The 24,507-nt window shown below is 43.4% G+C and overlaps 1 protein-coding gene across 1 annotated transcript in view; it reads left to right on the top strand.

The window, feature by feature from the left end:
* ARID1B (AT-rich interaction domain 1B) overlaps positions 1-24,251 on the top strand; it is a 407,354-nt gene extending 383,103 nt beyond the window's left edge. The window contains 7 exon segments of the mRNA XM_036872227.1: positions 3,165-3,303; positions 3,877-4,049; positions 9,615-9,765; positions 12,163-12,259; positions 13,680-14,463; positions 16,316-16,446; positions 19,077-24,251. Coding sequence (XP_036728122.1) covers positions 3,165-3,303; positions 3,877-4,049; positions 9,615-9,765; positions 12,163-12,259; positions 13,680-14,463; positions 16,316-16,446; positions 19,077-20,801 — 3,200 coding nt within the window. The 3' untranslated portion in view covers positions 20,802-24,251.
* The last annotated feature ends 256 nt before the right edge of the window (positions 24,252-24,507 follow it).

Here is a 24,507-nt window from a genome sequence, read left to right as displayed (position 1 = left end):
CTGAGTTTAGCCATTCAGCCGGTGCAAGGCCTGGAAGGCATCGGGCAGGGTGCACGGGGCCAGTCTGCTTGGCTCACGTGTTCTGCACGCCGCTCCGCGAGAGAGACGGACACACGGACTGGGCAGTAGGGCAGTGAGTAGCATCAGCCTCTCAACCAAAAGCCAGGCGTTTCCTCCAGCATCTGTGGATTGTGGCCTCTTTGATTCCAGACCTATCATTAAGGAAAATGCCTCTGAAACATTTTTATTGTCAGAGAAGGGAAACAAATTATTCCCAGGTATTTGCCACGTCAGGGCCTCATATACTACAAAGTTTTTTTAAACTAATTTTCAACCAAAGTTTTTGTTCTTCGAAGTCGGTTTTTCCCATAAGAACATAACTGTAGTTTATTCCTTACCAGTACATCCAGGCAAACAACTAAAAGATTCCTAAGAAACATTCTAAATGGTTTTTTCAAATGGTCATTCCGAACCAACTTAAATCCTAAGTGCTAATGACTTAGCATTCTAAGTCATCCCTCTGTATTCCAGTTTTGATTTGATGCAGCTGATACGGATCTGAAATTCAGTCCTGTCAGCCCCTGAGACGTATTGCCCCTTAGCCCTGGGGGCTGCACCAGGATCTTCACTGTTGAGTGGCTGTGTGGTTTCTCATGCCAGAGATCCAGGTTGTGTCTTCCGGGGACTAGAGCCAGTGAGCCAAAGGAAGGCTCCTGAATGAAACCTGAGCAAGGACTGGGGGTATGGTTGCATCTCTGAGGTGCCGGTGGGGCTCTTGTTATAACAGACTGTAAAAGTTTGTGGAGTTCTAATGAACAGCCACAGGAATCGCCTCCCCAGGTGGCCTGGGCCGCCAGTAAGCCAGAGTGGGGGAGGGGAGGGGAGGGGACCCGCCTGGGAGGAGTGGGGGGAGGTGGCAGGAAGCTCCACTTTCAATTAGTAAGTCTGTAACCAAAAACCCATCCATCTTTGCTGGCAGGTGGCTGACTGCATTTCTATTATTAGCTGACGGGTGATGTCACAGAACCTGTCATGGATCCAACTAGGGAATCCTCAGTGGAAGATAAATGAGAAAGGGGCTCGGGTTATAAACAGAGGTGCCCTCTGGGTGACCTCTGGTCACTGTAGACCTGAGACATTATCAGCTATTGCTCTTCTCCCCACCCTACTTCCCGTAACCCCAGCCAGAACTGGGGCACCGGGTTCATGCTGTGTAAATTATCTTCCCAGCTAGGAGTCTGGCTGTACAGTCTCAAGTCTGTGGATGCACTTAACCTTCAGTAACCTTTGCATTGTTTACTTTCGAGTATACATCTGTAACTTCTGGCACAAGGTAGGGATATCCTGGAGAGCCAGCCTCCTGGCTGCCTTCTTTTTTTTTTTTTTTTTTCTAAAAGGAAAGGAAAACACACTGGCAAGAGGGGAGAATTTTTTCCTGTTTTTTTTTCTTATTAGCTGTAAATGTGAATACTTGTAAATAAGGGTCATTCTGAAATCACAGCCTTGTGAGCCGTGTTCCAAGGAAGATGTACAGGCTGCTGTACAATCTGCTTCTTGATTTAAGAAACCAGTTACTTCTCCTGCCAGCTCTACGGCGCAGTCATACGTGTAGGGTTATCTTTATACTTTTGTAAAAGACTCTACTTTCTTCTTTTATTATATCTCCTTTTTAAATATGCATTTCCAGGGTTTTACCAAAATTTGGTTTGTAAGCATGAGTTGGTAAGTTTTTATTTTAAGGTATCTACATCTAAGAAGATACCTACTTTTGAAGTTAGTCTTCCTGACGCCTGTGAGAACGTCCCTGAGTCACTCCAGCCCTAGGCACCCAGGGGAGATGTTACGGAACACGATCCCCGTTGGCTAGCATAGTCGTCAGTGTTCATTCCCGACACGGCCAGGACCCAGGACCGGGCAGACCTGGCCTCGCTAGCAAAGTCTGGGCTCAGTGGAGGCTTTCTGAGGAGAAGCGACAGGCTCACTGCTGTTTCTTACGCGTTTGTAGCACACTCCATTGTCTCCAGTGATTTGTTCAACTCCATTTCCTCTAAAGTGTGGGTGGTGGTAGCTGTGGTGAGCCTTTGGAACTTCATAGGAGAGGAGCTATGGATAATAATATATGCAATATTATTGTTTACAAGCAGCCATTAATTCTGTTTGTTAGGGTTACCATTCTGAAAGTAGTCACTGTAAACTGTATGGGGGCAGGGATTCTTGTCTTTTTCCATCTTTGGTGCATCCAGCTGTAGAAAACAGCCTACAATATAGCAAACACTTTATTCATTCAATTAGTGGTTGTTTAATTAATAAGTGAAACCAGTATCTGTTGCACACCTAACATGCTAAAGACTGTGATCAATGATAAAGCAAGAGCCCTTAAAGTATTATGTTTTAAGGTGGGGTTAATTATTTGCAAGAATCCCACTTAAGTTTTTAAAAGATCTGCTCAGTTCTGCGCTCTGTTATTATAATGTAATGATAGTTAAAGCCAAGTCTTGTAACTCTGATACTGACATTAAAGAACTCCAAACCAATATGACTTGTGTTCTGTAAATAACAAATATGATTTCATAGCTCTAAAGATGACATTAACGACAGCATAGACATATCCAGACATTGAGAAGGCACTGAAATGATATAAAGCTCTGTATTAATTTGTATCATTGCTTTACAACGTAAACACTTCTCATTGCCTAAGACCCAGATAATTTTTCTAATTTGTTTCTATAACAGCACAATAGTCCATCAAATTGATATACCAAAATTTTCATCCCATTTTTCCTTATTCTCAGATATTCAGATTACCTCCATTATAAACAACACTGAAATAAACATTTTTCTGCGGAAAGCCTTCTTTATATTGGATTATTTTCTTGGGATAAGGCAATTACCCAGTCAAAAGGTATAAATATATTTTATGGCTCACATCTGAAGTGTGTTGCCAAATAGTTTACAAAGAAAGCTTTTACTAATTTTCACTGTAAACAGTGTAAGAGCAATTAATTTTACTACATTGTTACCAGCGATGGATATTGTTACTATTTCTACATAAGATGATGTCTTATTTTCTTTACTTTTTTTTTTTTTTAATAACTATCAAGGATGAGCTTACTTGATAACCTCTAGATTTCCCCCCCATTTTCTCTTGGTACTACTACCACCAGCTAACTCAGGATCCTTGCAAGGTCCACAGACTCCCCAGTCAACCGGCAGTAATTCCATGGCAGAGGGTCCAGGTGACCTGAAGCCACCTACTCCGGCCTCCACCCCTCATGGACAGATGACCCCAATGCAAGGTGGAAGGTACGTTGAAACATCTCTGTGAGCCATACAAAATCAGATTTGTCTATCTTTTCATTTTTCTGAAGCAAACTTTGTATAGAGAGAGGCAATTGTGTTCTCTAGTGAGTTTTGTTTTTATTTTAATTAATTAATCTATTTATTTATTTATGGCTGTGTTGGGTCTTCGTTTCTGTGCGAGGGCTTTCTCTAGTTGTGGCGAGCGGGGGCCACTCTTCATCGCGGTGCGCGGACCTCTCACTATCGCGGCCTCTCTTGTTGCGGAGCACAGGCTCCAGACGCGCAGGCTCAGTAATTGTGGCTCACGGGCTTAGTTGCTCCGCGGCACGTGGGATCTTCCCAGACCGGGGCTCGAACCCGTGTCCCCTGCATTGGCAGGCAGATTCTCAACCACTGCGCCACCAGGGAAGCCCTGTAGTGAGTTTTTAAATATTTAACTACCACTAGTTTTATTCATATGATTTACTTTGGATGGTTTTTGCAGGTACAGATTTCAAGGTTGGCTTATTTTCTCAGTAAGTGTTTGGAGGTGACTAATGCTCTGTCGTTAAGCTTTCATGTCTCTCATCTTATCAGAAGCAGTACAGTCAGTGTGCACGACCCATTCTCAGACGCAAGTGATTCATCGTTCCCAAAACGCAACTCCATGACTCCGAGCGCCCCGTACCAGCAGGGCATGAGCATGCCAGAAGTGATGGGCAGGATGCCCTACGAGCCCAACAAGGACCCCTTTGGAGGAATGAGGAAAGGTAAATGCCGAGGGGCCTCTGTGCAGGGTTGGTCCAGAGGGTGTTCTTCTGTCTGCCATCCCGTGACTGATTCACTGATCCATTCGAGACATATTTGAGTCCCAGCCCCCCAGCCTACTAAATTTCTGGCCTTGGGCACAGTACTTAGCGTCTCTGTGCCTCTGTTTCCTCATCTAGAAATTGGGATAATAATGGGCCACAAGGATTAATTGAGTTAATGCACATAAACACAGCCCTTAGAAGAGTGACTAGTATGTACTGTAAGCAAACGTGCTCCCAGCGCAGCCTGGAGTTGGTGTCATGGTCGTCATGGCATGACCTGGGCATGGGGCTGAGTGCCAGGTAGAATGCTGGTAAATCAGACAGTGCCTTGTGGAGTTGACGGTCTACAAACAACAAACAAAAAGTAAGTTAAACCACATATATATGATTAAGGATGGTGGTTGATGGAAGGAAGGAAACAAACAGGCAAGAAAGGACACAAAGAGCAATGATGTTGGGTGCAGGTCATGGAAGGAGGGGCATCTCCTAAGGAGGGTGGCAGGGAGGAGAGGGCCCTGAAGAGCTGTCAGTTATCTGCTGAGACCTGGGGAACGGGAGTGAGTCGGGGAGGAGCCAGGAGTTGCGGAGGCCGAGGCAGGAGGGGAGCTGGTGTGTTTGAGGAGGTGCAAGGCTCCTGGGGCACAGAGAGCAGGGGGCAGGCTAAGCACATCGAGGCCGACAGGGCAGAGCCTTTGTGCCTTCCTAGGCATGTTGACGAGTTTGGGGTTTTATGCTGAAGGGTGTTATGCAGGAAGTGAGGTGACTGGGTTTTTTGTTAAAAATAAATAAATAACTGGACATTTATGGAGAACATATTGGAGAGAGGTGAGGGTGGAGATGGGGAGACCACTGTCATAATCCAGGGAGAGGTGATGGGTTGGAGTCAGACCCCAGCAGGGAGCGAGAAGTGGAACCACCCGGTATGTATGTCGGGCGGTAGAAACAACAGGGTGTGCTGATGGACTGAACGTGGGGAGAAGAACCAAGTGATGGTGACTGAGAGGGTGAGGATGTTACCACCTGAGTGTGGGAAGTTGGGAAAGAGAGGGAAATAGGGTTGGCTGTTACTACGTGTGGTGTGGACATCTGGGAAATGAACAAGCTAGAGAAGGAAATCCCGAGTTGACTTGTGGATAAGTCAGGGCGATAAGTGGTGGAGTGTATGTCTGGAGCTGGGCAGAGGGTTGGAATTAGGTATAATCTTGGAGAACTAAGCAGAGAAGTGGTATCGACAACTGTAGGATGGACGAGGTCACCGAGAGTTCTCACTGACATTAGCATACACCCAGGGTGGGTTTCTTCTTCGTGGGTACCAGCCCCCAGCACTCCCGTAGCCCCGAGACCGTAGCCATCTAAGCCTGTTTTAGCTCTCCAGTGGCATCCATGCGCCAAATGTTGTTGGCGCTCCTCCAGATGCAGTTGAGTCCTGTGAAATTGAGGCATGATATGAATATTTTTTGAAAAGCATACAGAAAAATGGTGAATAATATTTTTATGGAAGTACTTATTCTGGGATCCCTTAAATAATAGTACTTTTGCTGTATTTAGATGTTTGGGGTACATGATTTTCTTGATACTGTCTTGAGTAGAGAGAAACATAAAGCCCAAAGCCTTGGCTTTCACAAGTATTACAGAGCAATGCAAAATAAAAATGAATTATCTCAAATTTTTAAATGTTGGGCATAGTACCATTTAATTAACAAATGAGATTGTATTTCATATGTATTTCAGATATCTGTTACACAAAGCAAGATAATCTATAATTTTTCCTTTCAAAAACTTTACGAGCTGCTTATTCCAAGTAAAGATTTTGCAGAACATGCAGTAAATCCATAAGCTCATAAATTCGAAAGCTTTGTGAATGTTGGCGTTAGCTGTTTTCCTTAGTGGTATGAGATGCTAGAAGGAACATGTTGTTAGTGCTGTTGGTGGATATATAACATTTTTAGACTCTGAAAATATGACACTAACATGGAAAAAATAATTAAGTTTTGGAATCTGGTTTCAAAAGTTATTGTGAACTATTCCAATATCCTATCTATACGCTACGTTAGACAGCAAGAGTTCCATTTCTCTTGTTTCCGTATGCCGATAATTTTTTTATAATGAAAATAAACGTGGGAGTGGGGGGTGACTGTGGGTTACCTGGCTAAATACTAGGTAGCTCTACAATGTGTTTTCATCAACTGTGTAAATGGTACAGTGGCTCAGCGGGAAGCTCTGCCTCGCATTTCCCCAGTCTATTTCAGCTCACCTGCTACCTTACGGTACTGGTATATTTAGTATCAAATTAAAGCAGATAAACAGAAAACCCACAGGAAGCATATTTTCTTACAGCCCTACCCCCTTTATAATAAAGTTTTCCATTCCTCGGTTCACCATACTGTGGCGGCGAGCTTGGTGGCGCTCTGATTTTCTGTTGAACGACCAACATCAGTGGCTGTCACGCTCCCTGTTGTTGGCGTTGGTATTGTCGCTCCTGCTGCTGAGCTGCAGCGTGGTGGTGGAGTAGGTGAAAGAGCCCAGTCTAAGACTCAGCAGCCCTGAGTAGCCTCGGCCCTGCCTGTCCACCTGCCTGCCTTCCCCACCTGCTCACTTAATTCATCACTGATTGAGGGACTGATTGATTAACTGCTTGTAAGTGAACAATAAGTGAATATTTATATATTCTTTAACTTAACAGTGTATTTATTTTTATTTATATTTGGCTGAGTTGGGTCTTCGGTGCTGCACGCAGGCTTTCTCTAGTTGGCGGAGAGAGGCCAGCGGGGGCTGCTCTTTGTTGCGGTGCGCGGGCTTCTCACTGCGGTGGCTTCTTTTGTTGCAGAGCACGAGCTATAGGTGCACAGGCTTCAGTAGTTGTGGCTCGCGGGCTCAGTAGTTGTGGCTCGTGGGCTCTAGAGCGCAGGCTCAGTAGTTGGGGCTCGTGGGCTCTGGAGCACAGGCTCAGTAGTTGTGGCGCACGGGCTTAGTTGCTCCGCGGCACGTGGGATCTTCCCGGACCAGGGCTCGAACCCCGCGTCCCCTGCATTGACAGGCAGATTCTTAACCACTGCGCCACCAGGAAAGCCCAAACAGTGTGTGTTGAATATTTATTAGCATCTACACATACAGTCCTACTTATTCTTTTTAATGCTCTAGCAATGGATGGTTTGTTTCATAATATTTTGCTATTATAAATAATGATGCAGTGATTATTGAAGTATGGCTGTTTTTTCACACTTGTAAGAGTGTTTCTGTGAAATAGATTCCTAGAAGTAGAATAACTGCATCAAAGGATAAGAATTCTTTTTTCATTTACTGAGTATCTTTTACTATTGTAACAAACTATCCCAAATCTTAGTAGCTTTAACAACAACACTGGATTCTGTCTCACAGTCCTGTGATGGGCGGGGTGGCCCTTGGCTCCACACGTGCTCAGCTGGGACTCTGAGGCGGCTGCTGTCAGCTGAAGCCTGACGGAGAGCTCTGCTAAGCTGGGGTGTCATTTGAATGGCTGTGTCACCTGGAGGCTCTACTGGGAACTCCTGGAGCTGTTGGCGGGGGCCTCCTCCGTGGGGCCTTTCCACGGGGCCTCTCCGTGGAGCTCCTTGGGCGCCTCGTGACATGGTAGACGGGTTCCAGAAGGAGCACTCCAAGAGTGCAGCCTCACCTGCAACCGCTCACAACCCTCTGCTGCATCACATTTGCCGGTGCCCAGCCTCCTAGTGGGTGGGACTTCACAAGCTATGAACAGAACACCCAGAGGTGTGCTTCTTTAGGGAGTCACCAAAATATAGCCTATCATAGCAGGTATTGGCAAGTTATACCAATTTAATACTCTTAACATGAGCGTGTGGGTCCTCCCATACTAAGAATGATTATTATCAGTCATTTTAACATTTGCCAATCAGATTGGGAGAGGGGGAAAGCCTCACAGTTGTTTTAACTTGGATTTCCTTAATTATAAATGAGGTCACACATCTTTTCATATATTGATCGGCCATTTATTTGTCGTTTCCTGTGAATGTCCATCAACGTGTTCACCCATTTTTTAATTTGATTGTCTTTTTTCTTATTGATTTTTAAGAACTCTTTATGTTAGGGAATTAAGTTATTTAACTTTAGTTATCCCCCTTATTTCTGTCTGTCTCTGTTTTTACATCTGTAAAATGGAAAGTAACCTCAAAACTGGGTCTACTGCAGGTTGATTTAAGATCTGGTAAGATATAAAGTATGTGAAAGCACCTTACAAAGCAAAACACATTCTACCAGTGTCAGGCTTCATTATTTGCACCTCTCTACCAGCCAAACAAATTTTATCAGCTCACAAAATTTTAATCAGCTTTTATCTCATGGAACATAAAAGTAACCTTGAGGTGGTGGTAGTACTGTATATCAATTAAGATTCGCATTAAAATGTTTAATTTGCCTACAGGCTAGTTTCTGGGCTTGACCCAATTTCTTCAGGCTCTGAGCTAATGCTAATTTGCATATTTGACCTAATTGACACTCTACCCCTTGTTAGAAATAGTTGTATCTCATCCCTTCTTGAGCTGTTCTTAACTCCCTAGTGATTTTCTTCATCCTGATTTTAGAGTGAGTCAGCGCATGGGTGGTTATGTTAAGGTTTTCACTTTTTTTGTTTTTTTCCCTAAAAGGGAAGGGAAGTAACTCTATATATATGTTTCATCTCTTCCTTACAACCATTCCATGAGATGATATTACCAACCACATTTTACAGACAAGGAATTATAAACTTAGAAGTTCAGCAGCTTACCCAAATAAGTATGGATCTGGGCCTGTGTTTGTTTCCTATATTACTGCATAACACAAACTTGTGGCTTAAAACAGCATACACGTATGCCCTCGCAGTTTCTATGGGTTCTCAGCTCAGGGTCTCACAGCAGAAATCAAGCTGTCAGCCGGGTCTCCATTTCTTCTGAGCTTGTTCAGGTTGTTGGTGGAATTTGTTTCCTCGCAGTTGTCGGACTGAGGTCCCGTTTACTTATTGACCGTCGTCTGGGGCCTTCTCTGCTCCTAGAGGCTTCCGTCGTTCCTAACACATGGGCCTCTCAGGCCAGCGGGAGAGTGTCTCCGACTTGCTCGTCTCTCACCTCTAGGTGCTGATTTAAAGGGCCCACGTAGGTGCTCTCCCTTTTGGTTAGCTCAGCCAGCTGATTAAGTGACTTTAATTACATCTGTGAAATCCCTTTTGCCCTGTGATGTAGCATAATCCTGGGAGTGACATCCTATCACATTCGTAGGTTCTACCCACACTCAGAGGGAAAGACTCATACAAGGTGTGTACGGGGGCAGGGAAGGGGGACCTCAGGGTCCATCTTAGAATCCTGCCCCAACAGGGCCCATCTTGACTCCAGACCTTATGCTCTTTCATTGGTATTGTTGTTTGTCATATTAAGCTCTTTCATCGGTATTGTTGTCTGTCATATTAAGGATAACAGCAATGACTAGAAAGGGATGTTTGGGCCCTTTGGCTTTTGAAAGTGCTTGATTTTTTGTCTGTTACTGAAACTATTGCAGTGCCTGGCAGTAGTGAGCCGTTCCTGACGCAAGGACAGATGCCCACCAGCAGCATGCAGGACATGTATAACCAGAGCCCGTCTGGAGCGATGTCCAGTCTAGGCATGGGGCAGCGGCAGCAATTTCCCTATGGAGCCAGTTACGATCGAAGGTGAGTGTTTCCTAAGATGAAGGTGAGATGACTTACTAGAAACTGCACCCTCCTCACACACACATTTCTGAGCCTGGGTAGCCGATGGAGTTTCAAAGGATTGTGCACGTCAGATGGCAGCCTTCAGTCAACGACCGTAACAGGACTGGGGAGAAGGACCTTGTCCCCAGGCCACCAAGTACCGCTGTATTTTTATCAGCGAGTGCCCAAAAGCACAAATTAGAAATAGGCCGGGGCTGGGCTGGCCAGGGCAAGAGTCTTCTCCCTCAGGATGCGAGAGCCAGGGCTGTCACCACACCGAGACCGCCACCTCGAGCTTCCACGCCTGGCTCCTCCTGTGACCTCAGCGCCTGCCTTTCTCCCAGAGGCCGAGGTCTGGGCAGTGGTGCCACACAGGGCTGCCAGCAGGCTCAGTGGTAGTGGTTCTCGGTAAGGTCTTCCAGGTGGTGTTTTTTCATTTGTTTCCACTGTCCCCTGTGAACATTTTAAACAGGGAGGGAATACTTTGTTCCTTAATAAACATCTCTGAGAAAAGCCAGGGAAGCTTTTTTTTTTTTTTTCAGGACAGCATCTTGATATTAAAATGGCAAGTAAGGTTGCATTACTGGCCCAGATTATTTTAATAAGATAGAAGGAAAGTCATTGAAATGTCTCTGAGAGTAAGCTGCTTCCTAAAATAGTGGCTTAGGGTGGACTTCTTTTTGTGAAGAAGGCCCCTGACCTTGGTCCTTACCACGGAAGCCCCTTCCCTTGGTTGGCATGTTCGTTACCTCCCTAACGGAGAAGTGCCCAGAAACAAAGCCTTCAATTTAACATTTTTAAAGAAAACCAGTGGACGTACAATAGAGGGCTCCTCTTCTAACTGTCGCTGCACCAGCAGATCTCAGGACAGGCAATGGTTTCCATCGTTTCCTTGGAATCCCATGTGGCGAGGCCTCCATCCGCACTGCTCCCCTTTCCTCAGTACACATGCTGGGGTTGTAGGTTGAGTAGTGAGGTGTCCCTGGTTTAACACAAAGGAAAAAAGGTTTGAAAAAATCACTGTTTTACCAAATAAGGTTTCTTTCTCGCATTCTCTATGAGCCTGGTTCTTGAGTTACACAGCCTCACGTGCTCAAAGCCACGTGGTACTTTCTAATAGTGACTCAGGAATCTCGACTTCTCATTCTGACCTCCTAGCGAAGGTTTATTTGTGAAATCTGCCTTAGTCAGTTACCATTGTGTGATGTCTAGTGTACTGGATCAGGGTTTTACTAAGATTTGGTTTGTTTTTGAGGGTCCGGGAAAAGCTTTTGGTGAGGGTAGGGGTGAGGGGTAGGCTGATGAGCTTAAATGGAAAACAGTCATCCTGGGACATATATTCTTAAAGGAACCCAAGCAAATATGCTTTTCTATTTCTTCTAGAATGCTTTCTGGAATAGTGCATGGCCTAGGTTTAATAGTCATTTTGGCTCTACCACATTAGGATTTACCTCATTAAGTTTTCTCTTCTGAAAAAGTGTTACTTGTTCAGCTGAAATTTTATCCATGTCAATTATATTTTTTTCCTCCTAACTGTAAGCTCCCTTCTAGATATCCATGTCATTAGCAAAAACTTCCCATGTATCTGTTTTACATGTGATATTCTAAAAATTTATTTTCCTTCTTATTCTCACTCCTTGACCAGTTTAGGAGTATATTCAGTCCAAGTATTCTCTTTCTTACAAGACTCAGTATACTAACTACACCAGCTTCGTTTTTAAGTTTTCAATTTATTGCTCTTTTAAACGTGCTATTTTTATGGTATTTATAATTTCTCAATATGAAATAAATGTATTGTTCATTCCCATTTTAAGATTTAATAGAAGTACTTAAATCATCCGTGTTATTCTTTCTTGTAGCCTTTTAGGGTCATAGGACTTTGAAATTTTGAGTAGTTTTATCTATACTTAGTATCATTTGGATTGATTTTGAAGTATCCCTTTAAAAACTTGCACATTTTGTATTCATGATGAGAAAGTAAGACATGTAAATATTTTCCACCATTGTATGCCAATGTTCTGGTTCTCCTAGAAATACTGCTTTGATTCTTCGGTTCTCCTGTTATTTCTTGCCCTCGTTAATACCTCACATCAGCGTGTGCCGTGCCCTCCCCGTCCCTCAGTGGATGGGCGGGGCCTCTCTTCAAAGGCGGAGGGTGTCGGCCCGTCCAGTGGGGCTCCTCCCACCCACCGGCCAGGGATTGGCAGCGTCCCCACAGTGGGTGCTGCCACCCCTTCTGCTGGGAGCTGAGCTGCTACTGCTACTCAACAGTGCCTGTCGGGAGGGTGCCGTGGAGTTTCCAGAAATGGACTCTTCCTTCCTCCCTTGGCCTGAGGTCCATGGTAAATGAAGTTTTCTTTGACTGCCTCATTCTAGGCATGAACCTTACGGGCAGCAGTACCCAGGCCAAGGCCCTCCCTCAGGACAGCCGCCATATGGAGGACACCAGCCGGGCCTGTATCCACAGCAGACGGTGAGTTGGCGAGCGGCATGCATCTCTGTGCTTTCTGTTTAAAATTCAAACTCGTGCTACTTCGGGACAGTTTTAGGAAGTATAACAAAAGTGACATATAACAATCAGGTTATGTTTGTTTATGCTAAGAAAATATTCTTAGGATTTTGAAATCAGCAAATTAGAAATAGCTCTTGAAAATATAACATGTTGTAGGAAGTTAAGGACATTCATCCTTGTAAATAATAAGCCCAAGTTCAAGTATGTTTTAGACATGTGTGTGTTCTGTGTACTATTGTGTCAAAGGACATTTTAGCACAGAAATTTGTCAATATGTTTTAAAGAGGATATGTAGGGAAAACAACTTAAAATATTACATACTAATAGTGAAAGTTGATTTGTTTTTAAGAATAAGATATTAATGACCGCATATTTTCACTTTATAGGATAGGTGTTAGGTTCATGCTGTTTACACAGCGCTGCAGCTCAGAGATGGTGAAGTATGTGAGGTAACCTTGCAGTTATCACGACTAATGCAGAGGATTGCACAACATGCCGTGGCTTTTCAGACACAGGAATTTGCTGTTTCTAAACAACTTTTCAGGTCTAAGACCTCTTGTAAAATAGAAGGGATTTTAAACATTTATTTAATTTTATTGGAGCATGTTTATACAGTGAATTGTATTATCAAACCAACTGATCTTAAACAGTTTTCAAGTCAAGTGAAAGAACGCTAATTAACACATGAGCACCTCCCTCCCTCCCTCTCATCAGGAGCTTCGAGCCCTGATCAAGTGCTGGAACCCCCGGCGTCCCTGGGGAGGAGAGTTAGGAGCAGGGGCTGCACCAGCCCTGTCCTCGTAGGCTTTCATGGAGAATGTGACCCAGACAAGCTGGAAGTTGGGACGGGGCCATGGAATGTCAGGTGTCAGGGGGCACAGGTCCTGTCTGAGGAGCCAGGTTCTGTGTGCAAGTTTTTCTGTAGAGTTAGGCCCAAGGAATCTGTCTAACCCAGGACCCCTTCAGGCTGGCCCTCAAAGTGCTCAGTCCATTCCGATGAGGTCTCTCTCTACCTACGGAAGTCACCCTAGTGCATCTCCAAGCCCCTGTTCGGCACTGCCTCTGTGGTGGTCACCAAAACCATACTCTCCCCAGATTGCAGCCCTGGAAAATACCAGGCGAGAAGGCTTTTTTTTTTTTTCCCCACAGAAAATTTGAAGCACATGAAAACAAACTGCGAAAGCTCCTGCAGAGTACGTGACATGGTTTATGTAATACTGAATATAGTGCGTAAATTGTTAGTCCGTAGATGTTGTGGGAGCTTCCCATATTCATTTTGAAATGAACATTCCACCAGGTAATAACTGTTTTGCGTAATTTAAGTGTGTGATTATACCTGTAAAAGCACATCAGTATGATTCGTCTTTATGTGAATTTTCAGAATTACAAGCGCCATATGGATGGCATGTATGGACCTCCAGCCAAACGCCACGAGGGAGACATGTACAACATGCAGTATGGCAACCAGCAGCAAGAGATGTATAACCAGTACGGAAGTTCCTACTCCGGACCCGACCGGAGGCCCATCCAGGGACAGTACCCGTACCCCTACACCAGAGAGAGGATGCAAGGCCCGGGGCAGATACAGGCGCACGGCATCCCGCCTCAGATGATGGGTGGCCCGATGCAGTCGTCCTCCAGCGAAGGGCCTCAGCAGAGTATGTGGGCGACACGCAACGATATGCCTTATCCCTACCAGAGCAGGCAAGGCCCCGGCGGCCCTGCACAGACACCTCCTTACCCAGGCATGAACCGCACGGACGACATGATGGTACCTGATCAAAGGATAAACCACGAGAGCCAGTGGCCTTCTCACGTCAGCCAGCGTCAGCCTTACATGTCCTCTTCAGCCTCCATGCAGCCCATCACGCGCCCGCCTCAGACATCCTACCAGACGCCACCGTCGCTGCCAAATCACATCTCCAGGGCGCCCAGCCCCGCCTCCTTCCAGCGCTCCCTGGAGAGCCGCATGTCTCCCAGCAAGTCCCCCTTCCTGCCCTCCATGAAGATGCAGAAGGTCATGCCCACCGTCCCCACGGCCCAGGTCACGGGGCCGCCCCCCCAGCCGCCCCCAATCAGAAGGGAGATTACCTTTCCTCCTGGCTCTGTGGAAGCATCACAGCCTGTCTTGAAACAAAGGCGGAAGATTACCTCAAAAGATATCGGTAAGCACTCCCAAGGCTCTGCTCCTGAAATGAATTCCTGTTGTGATCTAGAATTTTAATTTTAGGTTAGACGTAGTTGCTTAATCTCAAAGGGATGCCATTCTGTGACTACAAACTATCAGGACGTGTTTTTGTGCAGGAGCAACAGTTGGAAGCCGCTCACGTGAATTAAGCAGTAGTGCCAGAGAAGAGCGAGAGTTAAAATGGCATTTTCACGTGTGAGTGTTATTTGTGTGAGAGGGTAGAGCTCCAGGTGAGAGACCAGGGATTCCCTCGGTGACCGTGTACTGTGTTTTGGGCTTAAAGATTTGATCTTAACCAAACACTTAATCTCTGCCATGTGTGCTTAATAGAGCAGCTGCCAGGCTGATGAAACACTAGGGCGGCCTGAGAAGATTTGACGGCAGGTCACTCTGTAATTTTGGCAACAACGTACAGACAGTGAGTTTCCCCAGGAACTAAACAGAAAACTGACTGTGCTATGTAGATAGATACATGATGTGCAATATGGAACTTCATATGACACGATGTATAGAATTGTTATAATCCGTGCAGCACTGCTGATAGCGGCCGAGGAACTCTTCCCGTTGAACGCTGATGTCACTTATTCATCCTATTCGGAATGTTCTGAATACTAAGTAGAGATTCGGAGTATCTGGGAGTACACAGAGTTTTTCTGCATTATTTTTGAAGTACTTTTTAACACAGCAAAGGAAATTAATAGAGTTAAGTTGTATAAAAATTTTTTTCCAAAAATCTCAGAATCACTTGGCTTGAAATCATTTGCAGTGATTAGAAAATTAAAGCTATCAAGGATGTTTTCAATCACTGGACATTAAGGATGTATATAGGGGGTGGGGAGTAAGGAGTTCTACATAGAGAGGGTACTGGAGGCGAGAGAGATATAGACCCTGGGCACCATGTTACGTATGGAAATATATATGTAAAAATATACGCATGTGTTTGTGTGTTTATGTGTGTGTGTATAGATGTTTAAATAAATATATATATTTAAATTTTTAAAAAATTTCTTAGTCCATGTTATACCAACCTAGGGAAACTTATGTTCCTTATTTTAAAATGAAAGCTTGCCTTTTCTACTGCAAAAGTATTATGTGCCTATCTTAGAAAATTTGAAAACTAGATGAAATTAAAATAAAGGTGGAAACCCACGGCCCCACACAGGAGCTTGCTGTTGGCGTCTGGCCTGCCTGCTCCTGTGGGGAGTTCCGACTGCTGGAACCACGTGCTGCCGCCGGTTTCCTGAGATGGCTTCCCTTGAAATTTCAGACACATGATGGGGGTCTCCTCCCAGCCCCATCTTTTGACAGATCTTAACAGATCTTTCCTCTTGTCGCTCTGGCTCAAGCCAACCTCCTGAAAAACCTGAACCGTCAAAGTGCTAATACTTGTCCGCAGCACATTGTGCGGGCAGGAGCTCAGACAGAAGACGGCACGGGAGAATGAAGGCTTTGTATCTGAGAAGGTGCTGTTTGGGAATTAAATTTTGCTTATATTCTGCGTATTCACCAGCCTTCGGAAGATGCCACCTTGAGACATTTGTGAACGGAGCAAAAGAAGACATACAGAAAGGCTCATTCATGCTCACCCACTCCCACCTCTGTTTAACCTGCAAAGCAAAAAGCTCTTCAGCCACAGAAGTTTCTTAGTGCAGCTGTCACCTCCACCTAAGAATCTGAAATGACCATGTTTAACTGTCCCTCAGAACATTTGTTTAAAATCAATATTTAACTTAACACTCTGCTTCTTTTTCTTATTCTTTTGTTATTTTCTATTCTTTCATGCGTAGAGTTAGTATTAATCATATCCTTGTTCTTTCCCCCGTTTTTAGTTACTCCTGAGGCCTGGCGTGTGATGATGTCCCTTAAGTCAGGTCTTCTGGCTGAAAGTACTTGGGCTTTGGACACTATTAATATTCTTCTATATGATGACAGCACTGTCGCTACTTTCAATCTCTCCCAGGTAAGCCAGCACCAATCCAGCTGAGGACCAAATTAGCATAAGAAAGTGAAGTAGTGCATAATGCTTAAGCTATAATGCCTAAGGTAATTAGAACTCACCAGCTAACATTTTTTTATCATTGCAGCTGTTATAAACCATCATCAATCAATGTATAGTTGTCTGAGAATTTTGTCTGGAATAATAATTTATTTCAGTCTTTAGTATAAATATACACATACCTATGTTTCTCATAAGAAAATAGTGACCTTGTGTGCACATGTGTGTATGTATATGGAATAGACAATAGTGGTAAAATTAAATTGTTGTTTAGAATGAATATTAGCAGGCCAATGGGAATTAATCCAAATGTAACATAAAGTTATGGCTGTAGTCAGTGTTGGATGAGACATTACCATGTAGTAGATAGCAGTGAGACATTACCCTATTTTCCAGGGGAACCTAACATCTTTCTTTTAATTAAAAAGAAATGTGAAATTTAAAAAGAATTTTTATATTATAGAAAATGTATAGTATTGGGTTGACCAAAAAGTTCGTTCGGGTTTTGTCTGTTATGGAAACCCGAACGAACTTTTTCGCCAAACCAATATACAGAGAAGTCGAGAAAACAGTTTAAGAAACCCCCTTGTACCCATCATTCTGCTACAATAGTAATGAGGTCATGGCCAAACTTGTTTCTTGGTCTATTCCCTCCCATCTCTGCCTCCCTCAAGGTTATTTTGAAGCAGTCATTTATAAGCCTACTACTTTAAAAAAAAAAAACCCTCCTTTGTTCTGTTCTAGTCTTCAAGTAGCTTCCAGCGTAATAGCTAGAAGAGAGCAAGGGAGCTGAGGATTAGGAAAAAGGCCCAAGAGTCAGCTGGACTACAGACTTTTTAAGAAATATTTAGAAACAAAAATCAGAAAAGGTTATTTTCCCTTCTGTGTATGAACAACTCTGCTTTTGCCGAAAAAAGCCAAAACATCTAATTGCCTTGCTTCTACTGAACTAGGACCAGAATCTTCCACTTCCTCTTTCTTCTCTCATTTAAGTCCTCATTAGAGCCCTTTCTGAAAGGCAATTCTTCAGTTGATAGCAAGTATATTAATAAGGTCATAAACATTGCATGAAATCCATTTTAACAGAAAATAAGTATTAAAAGAATATATACTACCTTTGCTAGAGCAATAAATTTTCGTCCTTATGCTAGGTGAACTAACTGGTCTTGAGCACACTTTTTCATAACCAGAATTGCGTCAGCAATTCTCCCGCTTCCCTTGCCCTGGGAAGAAACTAAGCTTTAAGTTGGGGGCCAGGTGGGAAGGGGGGGTGACATCCAAACCTCCACCTGAAAAATTGTGCCTTCATCCCCTAAAAGCAAGTACTATCTGGTTGGCCCTTGGGTTTCCCCTTACTTCTTTTTTCTTTTTTTTTTAAATAAATTTTCTTTTTTAATAATTTTTTTCTTTTTTTTTAAAATTTATTTATTTATTTTATTGATTTTTGGCTGTGTTGGGTCCTCGCTTCTGTGCGAGGGCTTTCCCCAGTTGCGGCAAGCGGGGGCCACTCTTCATCGCGGTGCGCGGGCCTCTCACTATCGCGGCCTCTCTTGTTGCGGAGCACAGGCTCCAGACGCGCAGGCTCAGTAATTGTGGCTCACGGGCCCAGCTGCTCCGCGGCATGTGGGATCTTCCCAGACCAGGGCTCGAACCCGTGTCCCCTGCATCAGCAGGCAGATTCTCAACCACTGCGCCACCAGGGAAGCCCCCCCTTACTTCTTAATAATTGTTTCAAACCCACTTTCAGGAAACTTACAGCAGGATATGAAATTATGGTTGATTTCCATAACATCTGTCATTAAGAAATCCTCATTCACTTACTTACCCTTTATCATCCCTAAATGCAGCGGCATGGTGTTGAGGGGATCAGGCCAGTTGCTAACCATGGAGTATGTTGGTTTTCTTGAAATAAACATTTGCTTAAAGGAAACAAAGACGGTTCTCATAGTGGCTTTTGTCTTTCAGCTGGAGTTGTGAATAGCTGAAATATAAAAGTGCATTCTGTGAAACATTCTCATTCATTTATCAGGGACTAAATTGATTTGTGTTTATGAGCTACTACATTGCTGAAATTATCTTCTCCCCCAAATATATGGAGAATGTAAATTAGAATAACCTTTGGCACCTAAGACAAAAATAACCATAAAATCCTAAGAATTATAACCATAAAAATCCAGGCAAGCAAAGTTTCAGAGGACAGACTCAGTTTGGATACATGAGTCTAGAAAATCCACGTTCCCACTCTCCTAGTCATGACTGCATTGTGTCTAAGTCAGAAACAAAGGTAAAGAACAGCAGAGCACTCCCTCACTGATAATATCAGAAATGTGAAAATAACAAGTAAGTTTTCATGTTGATACTGTAAGAAAGTAAACAGCAAATAAGAAAGATGGTAAATGTTGGTTTGATCAATAATGAACAATTCAGGAAGATAGTTCTAGCTGACATATGGTTTCTCTTTCCTGGCCTAGCCAAAAAGGAATTAAAACATGGAAATAATCATAGCAAATGCATTGCTAGCTATCAGGATTTTCACCCTCTCAGTCGCACCTGAGGTTATGACATGGTACCTCTTCTCTTTCTCGTCTCTCTAGTTGTCCGGATTTCTCGAACTTTTAGTAGAGTACTTTAGGAAATGCCTGATTGACATTTTTGGGATTCTTATGGAATATGAAGTGGGAGACCCCAGCCAAAAAGCACTTGATCACAATGTGGTAAAGAGAGACGACAGCCAGTCCTCGGCCGACGATTCCGGGAAAGAGGAAGAAGATGCAGAATGTATTGATGAGGAGGAGGACGAGGAGGAAGACGAGGAGGAAGACGGTGGGAAGGCGGAGATTGAGGACAGGAGCAGCACGGCTTTGGCCTCCCCCGATGCCACCGCGGATCCAAAGGAGAAGCCCAGGCAAGCCAGTAAGTTCGACAAGCTGCCAATCAAGATAGTCAAAAAGAACAACCTGTTTGTCGTCGACCGGTCTGACAAGCTGGGTCGTGTGCAGGAGTTCAGCAGTGGACTTCTGCACTGGCAGCTCGGCGGTGGGGACACCACCGAGCACATCCAGACGCACTTTGAGAGCAAGACGGAAATCCCTCCTCGCAGGCGTCCGCCTCCCCCTTTAAGCTCCACAGGCAGAAAGAAAGAGCAGGAAGGCAAAGGGGATTCTGAAGAGCAGCAAGAGAAGAGCATCATTGCAACCATTGATGATGTCCTGTCTGCTCGGCCAGGGGCTCTTCCTGAAGACACAAACCCGGGTGCCCAAACCGAAAGCAGTAAGTTCCCCTTTGGAATCCATCAAGCCAAAAGCCACCGCAACATCAAGCTGCTGGAGGACGAGCCGAGGAGCCGGGACGAGGCTCCGCTCTGCACCGTCGCGCACTGGCAGGACTCGCTGGCTAAGCGCTGCATCTGCGTGTCCAACATCGTCCGGAGCTTGTCCTTTGTGCCTGGCAATGACGCCGAAATGTCCAAACATCCAGGCTTGGTGCTGATCCTGGGGAAGCTGATTCTTCTTCACCACGAGCATCCCGAGAGAAAACGAGCGCCGCAGACCTACGAGAAGGAGGAAGACGAGGACAAAGGGGTGGCCTGCAGCAAAGATGAGTGGTGGTGGGACTGCCTCGAGGTCTTAAGGGATAACACGTTGGTCACCTTGGCCAACATTTCTGGGCAGCTAGACTTGTCTGCTTACACGGAAAGCATCTGCTTGCCCATACTGGATGGCTTGCTGCACTGGATGGTGTGCCCGTCAGCAGAGGCACAAGACCCCTTTCCCACTGTGGGACCCAACTCTGTCCTGTCGCCTCAGAGACTTGTGCTGGAGACGCTCTGTAAACTCAGCATCCAGGACAACAATGTGGACCTGATCTTGGCTACGCCTCCGTTTAGTCGTCAGGAGAAATTCTATGCCACGTTAGTTAGGTACGTTGGGGATCGCAAAAACCCAGTCTGTCGAGAAATGTCCATGGCGCTTTTATCGAACCTTGCCCAAGGGGACGCGCTGGCTGCAAGGGCAATAGCTGTGCAGAAAGGAAGCATCGGGAACTTGATAAGCTTCCTAGAGGATGGGGTCACGATGGCCCAGTATCAGCAGAGCCAGCATAACCTCATGCACATGCAGCCCCCGCCTCTAGAGCCCCCTAGCGTGGACATGATGTGCAGGGCGGCCAAGGCTCTGCTGGCCATGGCCAGAGTGGACGAGAACCGCTCAGAGTTCCTTCTGCACGAGGGTCGATTGCTGGATATCTCGATATCAGCCGTCCTGAACTCTCTGGTTGCGTCTGTCATCTGTGATGTACTGTTTCAGATTGGGCAGTTATGACATCAGTGAGAAGGCAGCATGTGTGAGTGAAGACTAGAGGCTCCCGTATAACTGGCTGTTTTCTGTTCTTGTTTCTCCAGTGTAGGAAGATGGAAAGAAAATCTTTGCTCCTCTGCCCCATCCACTATTTACCAATTGGGAATTAAAGAGATAATTAATTCGAACAGTTATGAAATTAATATTTGCCGTCTGTGTGTATAAGTACATCCTTTTGGGGTTTTTTTTATTTTGTTGTTTTTTTTTTTTTAACCAAAGTTGCTGTCTAGTGCATTCAAAGGTCACTTTTTGTTTTTCACCAATTTTCTTTTTAATGTGCTTTTCCATGTCTTACTGCATTTTTTGGGAAGCGAATTGACTTTAAAGAAAAAAGTTACGGTAAAAGATGCTAAGATGGGAAAATTTCACCACACTGAGGCAAAAAGGTGAAAAATTATCAATTTCCTAGCTGTGTTATTCTTCAAATAATGAAAAAATAAAAACTGTATCCCATCGCCCAAAGCTCTGTGCAATAGAAACTTCTAGAGATGTAGGTATAGGGGCTCACGGAGGTGTGTCAGTCAGCAGTCAAAGTATGAAATGATACTGGTTTCTCCACAGGAAAATGGTTACATTAGGCTAGGAGCAAAAACAATGTTTCTTTAAGTTAAGATTGAAAACACATACCTGACAACGATCAACAGAAATTGCTTCCTCACCACTACCGTCATGTCTGCTGTCTGTTGTTTGACCTTCCACATGACAGTTCTTCACAATTCCTTTAATCATTTTTTAAATATTTTTTTTACTGCCTATGGGCTGTGATGTATATAGAAGTTGTACATTAAACATACCCTCATTTTTTCTTTTCTTTTTCTTTTCCTTTTTTTTTTTTTAGTACAGAGTTTTTAGTTTCTTTTTCATGATGTGGTAACTACGAAGTGATGGTAGATTTAAATAATTTTTTATTTTTATTTTATATATTTTTTCATTAGGGCCATATCTCCAAAAAAAAAAAAGAAAAAATACAAAAAACAAAAACAAACAAAAAAAAAAAAAAAAAAAAGAGGGTAATGTACAAGTTTCTGTATGTATAAAGTCATGCTCTATTTCGGGAGAGCAGCTGATCACAATTTGCTTCATGAATCAAGGTGTGGAAATGGTTGCATATGGATTGATTTAGACAATGGTTACCAGTACAGACAAAAAGAAAAAAATACAACTAAAAGGAAGAAACACAACTTCAAAGATTTTTCAGTGAAGAGAATCCACATTTGTATTTCAAGATAATGTAGTTTAAAAAAAAAGAAAAAAACTTGATGTAAATTCCTCCTTTTCCTCTGGCTTAATGAATATCATTTATTCAGTATAAAATCTTTATATGTTCCACATGTTAAGAATAAATGTACATTAAATCTTGTTAAGCACTGTGATGGGTGTTCTTGAATACTGTTCTAGTTTCCTTAAAGTGGTTTCATAGTAACCAAGTAACAAGAAATAGGGGAAAAACAGCCGTGTAACTACCATAGCCCCTCATTAAGAAACCCTGAGGTCGGGAGGGACCTTTAAGGGTTACCTACTTGAGAGTGGGGAGCAACAGTTTGATTTTCTCGAAGTATTTAGCTAATTAGTCTTTGTTTGAAGCAATCAACTCTAACAACATTGAGGTATGAGAATTTTCAGTGTGTATGGGAGGTGGCTGCCGGCCCTTGAGGTGAGATCCCAGGAGCTCACTGGCCTGCCAGTGTAACACCCTGCCTTTTTCTATCCCTATCTTAATTTTGATCAGAGTTCAATCTATTCCATGTTTCTCTTGTGTGCCTCAAAGTTATTTTGCATTAGTTTACTCCACCGTGTATAATATTTATATTGTGCAATGTTAAAAAGAATATGTTATATTGTATGTGGTGTACATAGTGCAAAGTGATTATTTCTATTTCAGGGCATATTAATATCCTCATATTCCTTCCTACCCGGTGCACAGCAGCTTTTTAATACTTGTCACTTCTAATTTAAACTTTTTCTTCCTGGGTCGTTGACTGCTATTGTGTAACAATCAATTTCTTTGAAACGGCTGCAGAGTTCAGCTGTTAGTGGACACCATTCTGACTCTACCTCTTCGCACCACCTTACAATCTCAGCAGACTCAGAAATTCCAAGTCCATTCGCCAGACCTGTTACCCGGGCGCACATTACTCATGGTAATACACGGAAGAGTTAGACGAGAGCACTCAGGTATCATCAGAGTGTGAAACAGGACTCCAGTGTTACAAGAAAAAATTTTTTCTGCAAGCATTCTCATCATCTGGCAACTCCCACATTACTTAGTCTTCTTATATAATAAGGCAGCCAAATATAGGTTGAATTTAAAACCCATTTATAATTCTACTTTAAATACATCTGCTTGCTAAGAACAGATTCTAGTGCTCCAACCTTCAAATATGGAGATGTGTAAGAGGGGATTCAATATTATTCTAATTTCTCTCTTACAGAGTATGAATAAAAGGTATACACAAACTTTGAAGTTTGTCAATCAAAAGAGTAAAATCATTACAAAAGACTGTTGTTGTCATGGTTGCTATCAATTCCTAGAGTCTGAGCAACAAGATTTTACATACGATACACAGCATAATCTCTATAATAATCCAGGAAGATTTTAGCATCCTTTCTACATTTTCACCCCAGAATGAAGACTACAGAAGCCCATGAAGAACTTACAGCCTGCCTGAGATCATCTTGCCTACAAACTGAGTTATTGCTTTGTCCTAAAAATGAGTTGGTTTTTTTTTTCCTATGAGGCTTTTCAGAAATTTACAGGATGCCCATACTTTAAATGTGTACCAAAAAAAAAAAAAAATTGAAATAAAGGTGCAAAGAAAGTTTAGTATTTTGGAATGGTGCTATAAAGTTGAATCTGTTGGTATTTGAGTGAATTTTTTAATGTCACATAAGATATTACTGGGTGGCATGTGTGCAGAAATAACTATTCAAATGTTTTGTTTGAGATTGAGAATGATATAGAATCAGTTTTTATTGGTGAATGTGGCCTATTCAAAAACTAGTTAGGCAGTTTTTTTAAAGTTATAATGGAGAACGATTTTTTTTAAGGGGGTATGAGCAGTTTGGTGATAAAGAATGTAAGCTATTAACTACCTCTTTTACGAAAAGAAAATGGCTTTAGCCCTGAAATCATCCATTTAAAACCTGCTGGAAATATTTCATTTTTTATCAAACACCATGTACAGATTCCCATATCTGTTCACCTGCAAGGAAGCAAAGAAAGTATTATAAATGAGCCAAAGTGACAATTCAAACAGCCCATTTTCTTCTTGCTGAGTTTTGTTTCACTTCTTTATCTGGGGAGCTGAGCGCAGCTGCCTGATATGCCCGCACTCCACCATCCCGTCAGCTCCCTTGGAGAACCTCAGAGTCAAATGAGCTTTTAAAAATGCCATTACATATTTTTGGTGATAGTATATAACCTGCTAAGATGTCACGTTATTCATTAATTCAGCAGAAATGCACTGACCACATGCTGCGTGCCAAGCTCTGTTCTAGGTGCTGAAGGGTCATTCATGAGCAAAGACCCTGATTCAGTTATGTTTTGTTCATTCTTGTCAGACAATTACAGAAATAAACTCATCTTCCAAATACAGCTTTTATGCATTGAGAACACTGAGTACATTTTGTTGACTAAGAAGTGAAGTGAGGCTCTAGCTGTGGGAATTGG

The sequence above is a fragment of the Balaenoptera musculus genome, chromosome 12, assembly GCF_009873245.2.
Source record: "Balaenoptera musculus isolate JJ_BM4_2016_0621 chromosome 12, mBalMus1.pri.v3, whole genome shotgun sequence".
Taxonomy (NCBI): Eukaryota; Metazoa; Chordata; class Mammalia; order Artiodactyla; family Balaenopteridae; genus Balaenoptera; species Balaenoptera musculus.
This window is presented reverse-complemented; position numbering and strand designations above follow the sequence as displayed.